The 6,629-nt window shown below is 40.7% G+C and overlaps 2 protein-coding genes across 2 annotated transcripts; both read left to right on the top strand.

Moving 5' to 3' along the window:
- The first annotated feature begins 3,223 nt into the window (after window positions 1–3,223).
- On the top strand, window positions 3,224–3,902 carry LOC109018471. Its single transcript, XM_019000631.2, has 2 exons — window positions 3,224–3,353; window positions 3,706–3,902. The coding sequence occupies exons 1-2, from the start codon at window positions 3,224–3,226 to the stop codon at window positions 3,900–3,902; spliced, it is 327 nt and encodes a 108-aa protein (XP_018856176.2).
- Window positions 3,903–4,812: 910 nt separating this feature from the next.
- Window positions 4,813–5,857, top strand: LOC109007959. The gene is made up of 2 exons (XM_018987877.2): window positions 4,813–5,518; window positions 5,613–5,857. The coding sequence occupies exons 1-2, from the start codon at window positions 4,813–4,815 to the stop codon at window positions 5,855–5,857; spliced, it is 951 nt and encodes a 316-aa protein (XP_018843422.2).
- Window positions 5,858–6,629: the final 772 nt, after the last annotated feature.

The following is a 6,629-nucleotide window of genomic DNA, read 5'->3' as shown; positions in this document are numbered from 1 at the left end:
TATATAACTAATTGTTAGTATTTTTAGCATTGGCTAAACTCCATTTCAAAACAATGGATATCTACGTTTGTTTTTTGGGTCACTTCTGCTATGTACAGTCGCCGGCTACAGTTGTCGTGCAATCGGCTATCAACTGGTATTAAAATAAAAAAAAAAAACCAAAAACAGAACAAAACAGAGTGCATTTTCGATTCCCACTTCTCTTTCATTGGTGCTCTGGTAGTCTTCGAGCTCTTCTTTGACAACTCATTTTGGAACTGGTGTGGTCTTTGGCAACTTGAGCATGTTCTCTCTATTGGCATGAGTTGATCAAATAAGTTGAGCCACAATGTTTGTGTCAAATATTGTAGGCTACCAAATATTGTTAGGTATTAGGTAGTGTTAGGAAATTCGTCTATATCTATGTAGCAAACTCATTGAGAAAAAACATGAAAATATATCATTCTTCAAACTCTCTTGCATTTCTTAACATGGTATTAGATAAAGCAGATCTTAGACCCTCTATTATCATCTTCTCTTGACCATTTTTTTTTCTTGTCTCTCGTCATTCTCTATGGCAGACATCGGTGACAGAGATAAATCCAATGAACCAGAATTTGTTCTCACATAATTGACTACCCGAATGGCTGAAGCTTTGACCAAAATTCAGACAACGACCCAGACCACTGAAGCTTCCGCTCCTCTGATCAGTACCAACTATGCTCTCTGGTCCCAAGTTGTTGAGATGTACATCTCCGGCAAAGACAAGTTGGGATATATTAACGGGGACGTTGCCAAAAATGATGGGGGAGTGGGTAAAGCTGTAGTGGCTCTTGCAGATCCACATCTCTCTCTCACACCACCTGTCGAGCTTTCCCAGGAAATTTCTTCTCCCTCTAAACCAAGTACCTATGGCAATGTCCTCCTTAGTTCTGATAGAGATGTAGATAGTGGTGCTTGGATACTTGACTCCGGTGCCACTCACCACATGACATTTGATAGTACCAACTTCTCATAGACCTCCCCACCACGAAGAACAAGTATTGCAAATGCCAATGGGGTTACCTCTTCAGTAATCGGGGCTGGCACTGTGACCCTGTCACCTTCTCTCTCATTATCTATTACTTTACTTGTTCCTTCTCTTTCCCATAAATTGCTCTCTGTCATTCAAGTTACCACGGATCTGAATTGTGTTGTGCTCTTTTATCCCACTTTTTGTCTTCTTCAGGATATTCTCACCGAGGAGATCATTGGGTGTGGTACTAAGCGAGGGGATTATACTACATGGATGATTTCAACATGGGGCGGGCACATCACATGCATTGTCCGAATGGTATAAATGACCAACATATTTGGTTGTGGCATCGTCGTTTCGGTATATGAACCATTTATTTCCTGATTTGTTTTCACATATACCGATGGTTGACTTTAAATGTGATGACTGCATTTTAGCTAAAAGTCATAGAGCTACTTACCCCTTGAACATCACTAAAAGAGATGTTGTATTTGCGTTAATTCATTCTGATGTGTGGGGTCTTTCCCCAGTTTTTACTACATCTAGTATCCGTTGGTTTGTGATATTTGTTGATGATTATACCCGCATGACTTGGCTATACTCGCTGAAGCATAAAGATGAAGTACTAAGTGTGTTTCAATCCTTTCATGTAATGGTTTAGACTCTATTTTTCGCTAAAATTCAGATTCTCAGATTTGATAATGGTGGTGAGTATGTTAACCAACGGTTTCAAGAATATTTCCAACATCATGGACTTATTCACGAAACCTCTTTGCTCACAGACTCCTTAGCAAAATGGTGTTGCTGAGAGGAAGAACTGGCATATTCTTGAAACTGCACGTGCTCTCTTACTTGGAGCTCACATGCCCAACCGGTATTGGGCCAATGCAATTTCCACTACCGTGCATCTCCTCAATCATATGCCTTCCAAAGTCTTAAATTTTAAAAACCCATTACAGGTTCTTTCTACTTATGTGTCCTTACCCACAATATTAATGATTTCTCCCTGGATTTTTGGATGTGTTGCTTTTGTGCATCTTCATAAGAACCAACGAACAAAACTATCTGCTGCCTTTTCTTGGGATACGTCGTACATAAAAAAAGGTACCGGTGTTATGATCCGACTACCAAATGCACCTATGTGACTATGGATGTTACTTTTTTGGAATCTGACACTTTCTTTCCCCTTCAGTATCCAATTCTTCTCTTTAGGGGGAGATACAAAACGAAGAGCCGAATTGGTTGAGGTTTGACTGGCCGGTCTTTAATGACACAGGGGCGATGTCCTTAGAAGTTGATGTTGATATAACTCCAAGAGTGGCACCTACGCCTTTTGAAGCTGAAAAAGAATTTCCCCAAGCTAAAATAGAATTTCCCCACTCTTCAATACATAAAGACCCATCTCCTGAGAATATTCTTAAGGTAAGCTCTTCTACTACACCTCCAAATACTAATGATATGAATAAATTTGATGGCCATACTTTACCTTTCAGGCATAATCGTGGCAAGCCACCAAGTAGATATTCTCCAAATATTGAGGAATGGAGGACGAAGTATCCACTTGCCAACTATATGTCCACATAGAGGCTATCTAAACCTGTTAAGACATTTGTACATGAACTTTCGCATTGTCATGTTCCCACTGGTGTTCAGGAAGCCTTAACAGATCCAAAGTGGACTCAAGCTATAAAGGAAGAAATGGAGGCACTGTTGAAGAATGAAACATGGACTCTTGTTCTATTACCTAAGGGAAAGAAGACGGTGGGGTGTAAATTGGTGTTCTCCATCAAACACAAGGCAAATGGATTTATTGAACAATACAAAGCGAGGCTTGTTGCAAAGGGCTATACGTAGACATATGGTGGAGACTATCAGGAAACTTTCTCACCAGTGGCCAAGTTGAACACAGTGAGAGTTTTGTTATCTCTTGCAACAAACCTCGATTGGCCGTAGCACTAGTTTGATGTGAAGAATGCCTTCCTCCATGGCAACCTCGAAGAAGAAGTCTACATGGATGTTCCACTAGGCTACACAGCAACTTCAAGGACCCAGGTGGTGTGCAAACTACAACGAGCACTGTAAGGATTGAAGCAATCACCTCGAGTATGGTGTGGGTGATTTAGCTTGTCAATGAAGAAATATGGCTTCTAACAAAGCAACTCAGATCATATACTATTCCTAAAGCATCAACGGGGCAAGGTAACAACGTTGATAATCTATGTAGATGACATGATTATTATAGGGGATGACACAGAAGAAATATTGAAGCTCCAAAAGCAATTGGCAACTGAACTTGAGATGAAGAATCTAGGAGGACTTAAATATTTTCTGGGAATTGAAGTTGCTAGATCAAAACAAGGTATATTTCTTTCCTAATGAAAATATGTACTAGACCTATTATCAGAGGTGGGATTGCTAGAGTGTAAGCCTACAGACACTCCAATTGTTCAAAACCACAAGCTTGGAGAATATCCAGACCATGTGTCGATGGATAACAAAAGATACTAGAGATTGGCTGGTAAGCTCATTTATCTCTCACATACTTGCCCAGATATTGCTTATGTTTTAAGTGTAGTGAGTCAGTTTATGCACTGTTCTAGTAAAGATCACATGGATGCAGTGATCCCGATTCTTCGATATATAAAGTTCTCTCCTAGAAAAAGGATTTATGTTTTCAAAGAATAATCATCTAAGGGTTGACGGCTTTACAGATGCAGATTGGGCAGGGAATATCTCAGATAGAAAGTCGACTTCGGGTTACTTCATGTTTGTTGGCGGGAACCTTGTTACATGGAGAAGTAAGAAGCAAAAAGTGGTGGTCTTATTGAGTGCTAAAGCTGAGTTTCGAGAATGGCCAAGGGTCTTTATGCGCTTATCTGGCTTAGATGAATTTGTTTTTAGACAATAAGGCTACTATTGATATCTCTCACAACCCAGTCCAGCATGATCGAACGAAACATGTAGAGGTAGATCGACATTTCATCAAACAAAATAATCTCGAAGCCAAGATAATTCAATTCCCTATTGTTAAGTCCAAAGACCAGTTAGCAGACATACTCACAAAGGCTGTATCAAGCAAAGATTTTTACAACTCACTTAACAAGTTGCGCGTCAAAGACCTGTATGCATCAACTTGAGGGGGAGTGTTGGCATGAGTTGATCAAAAAAGTTGAGCCACAATGTTTGTGTCAAATATTGTAGGCTACCAAATGTAGGCTATCAAATAATGTTAGGTATTAGGTAGTGTTAGGAAATTCATCTATATATATATATATATATATGTAGAAATCTCATTGAGAAAAAAACATGAAAATATATCATTCTTCAAACTCTCTTGCATTTCTTAACACTCTCTTCAAGTGGTTGAGTTCGTAAGCAGCCATTGATTTCGAAGGTAGATATTTTTCGTGATTTCTACTCGGTCATCTTCGTGTGGGTAATTTCTAAATAATAATAATGATAATCATAGCAATGAAGCCTTAGGCAGGAAGTATCTTGCCTAGGAAGCAAATAGAATTTTCCACTTCTTTTTCCCATCACCCAGCACGAGCCTACACTGTGATCTCGTAGCTGTCTGTGTTTAACATAGCGTTACAACTGCTTCATTCTCTATAGCCCAGCTATTTGTCGAAGTGTTCTTTTAAGATTCTTCCCACGCACTCCCGTACGCTTTGGAAATCTCCTCTATAGTCCTTCCTCTTTTTTCCGTCCAATCACTCTGTGCTTCTTAAAAAATCAGAGAATATAGACAAAAGAAAGAATTTTTTTAGGGTTCCTCGTACTAGGTTTCTCGTGCCTTGGCCTCGCCTGGTGGTCCCATGCCAGCAACGAAGGCCAGGTCTTTCGTGGACCTGGTCATGACTGTTCCGCAACCTATTCCGGAAGTAAATCTTCCAATGAGGTCTCCAAATATGATAGAAGGCCAGGTGTGTTTCATGTTCTCCAAGGAAGAAATGGTGTTATCGGCAGAACCTTTCAGATACTCTCTGGTTTTGAAGTTCCTCAAGCAGAGACATTCTCTAGATGCCATAAGGATGTTTATTCGTGTGAGATGGGGATTAATGGGAAATGCGGTAGTCTCCTCCATGAGCAAAAACCATAACGTTTTCATCCGCCTAACATCGGAAGAAGATTTCAACAAGGCGTTCTCCCGAGAAGCCAGCGAGATAAATGGTGTTTCGTATAGAGTTTTCCATTGGACACCGGGATTTACGAAAGAAGAGGAAACTCCTATTGTTCCGGTTTGGGTGATGCTCCCAGGTCTCCCTCCAAATTTCTATCACAATTCCATCCTCAAAATACTGACGGCACCGCTTGGGAAGTTCATACGATCTGATAACTCCACTCGTTGTACGACGAGAACGGACGGAGCTCGAGTTTGTTTAGAGATGGATGCCTCTAAACAGCATTTGGATTCATTCTGGATTGGCACACCTAGTTCTAGTTTCAAACAGGACGTCGTTTTCGAGACATTGCCGACTTTCTGCTCAAGTTGCAAGTTGCAGGGGCACAACAAAACAACATGTACAAGAGGGAAAAACATTAGTGATATCCAGAAAACTGAGAAGGAAAAAAAATAAAATGGTTTACTGTGAAGTGATAAGATGTCCAAATGCAGCTGGTGGAGTGAAAATAACAGAGGACCAGGATGTTGCGAAGAATGACAAAGTGCAGGAGCAAGGAGAGGAAAGGCTGACGGAAAAGGAAGTGCAAAAAGAGACAAGGAAAAGTCAGGTGAGAGAAGTAAGGGACAAAGAGATTGTTATTCAGGAGTTTGGCAGCTTGAACTCCCCAGTAAACAAGGAAAACATTTCTGATGGGGAGATGGAAGAGCAGGAGTTTGTTCCAGATAGTATGAAGTAGTGGGATAGTGAGTTGCAAACAGGGGACCGAGAGAAAGGAAATGAAACATGGTTGTAAAATGTAGTGCTAGTCAAAGACGTTCCTATGGATGAATGGGGGCAAGAAACGCATCTCGGCGAAACTGAGGAATATAAATCCAGGTCTGAGCAGGAAGAGGATAGGGTGAATGTGGTAATAGGAAGAGAAAAAGACTACCAATCTGAGGAAGACCAGAGTGGTTCCAATAATAAAAATGGCAAAAGTGGAATGGGAACTTCAAAGAGCACCAAACGGGTCATCACTCGGCCTCTAAAACTTAATCTATGATAAGCCCCATTTTGTTCTGGAACATCAGAGGTCTGGGCTCTTCAAGGGGAAGGTTGAAGAAGATGATAAAGAAATTTAAGCCCAAGGTTGTTGCATTGGTAGAGACTTTTGTTGATGACAGTAACATGGGAAGTTTGATAAGGAATTTATGCTTGGAGAAGGGTAGCTCTAATCAACTGAAGGCTGGAAAGATCAAGTCCCATGGATGATCCTAGGGGACTTTAATATTATCAAAAGTAATGAAGAATGTAGGGGGGTCTCCCCCGTCCGAGGATAGCGATGTAGGAATATAATGCTTGGATAAATGGTTGTGGACTGCTGGAAATTACCTTTTGGGGAAATAATCTATCTTAGTGCAATGGGAAAGAAGGTTTAGCTAGGAGTTGGGCATGCCTCGACAGAGACTTTGTCAATACCAAGTTATTAGAGTTGCTTCCTCGAACATGGTTGAGATAATTGGGGCGAA

Source organism: Juglans regia, chromosome 10 (genome assembly GCF_001411555.2).
Source record: "Juglans regia cultivar Chandler chromosome 10, Walnut 2.0, whole genome shotgun sequence".
Lineage (NCBI taxonomy): Eukaryota > Viridiplantae > Streptophyta > Magnoliopsida > Fagales > Juglandaceae > Juglans > Juglans regia.
The sequence above is the reverse complement of the archived record's forward strand: the minus strand, read 5'-3'. Positions and strand labels throughout refer to the sequence as shown.

What these genes read in the sequence shown, in the direction of transcription:
- LOC109018471 (XM_019000631.2), top strand. Translation starts at nt 3,224, where the DNA reads ATGATTATTATAGGGGATGACACAGAAGAAATATTGAAGCTCCAAAAG. An exon ending in AGTTGCTAGATCAAAACAAG is followed by an intron (nt 3,354 to 3,705) that starts GTATATTTCTTT and finishes ACGGCTTTACAG; the next exon opens with ATGCAGATTGGGCAGGGAAT.
- LOC109007959 (XM_018987877.2), top strand. Translation starts at nt 4,813, where the DNA reads ATGCCAGCAACGAAGGCCAGGTCTTTCGTGGACCTGGTCATGACTGTT. An exon ending in GGGGCACAACAAAACAACAT is followed by an intron (nt 5,519 to 5,612) that starts GTACAAGAGGGA and finishes GTCCAAATGCAG; the next exon opens with CTGGTGGAGTGAAAATAACA.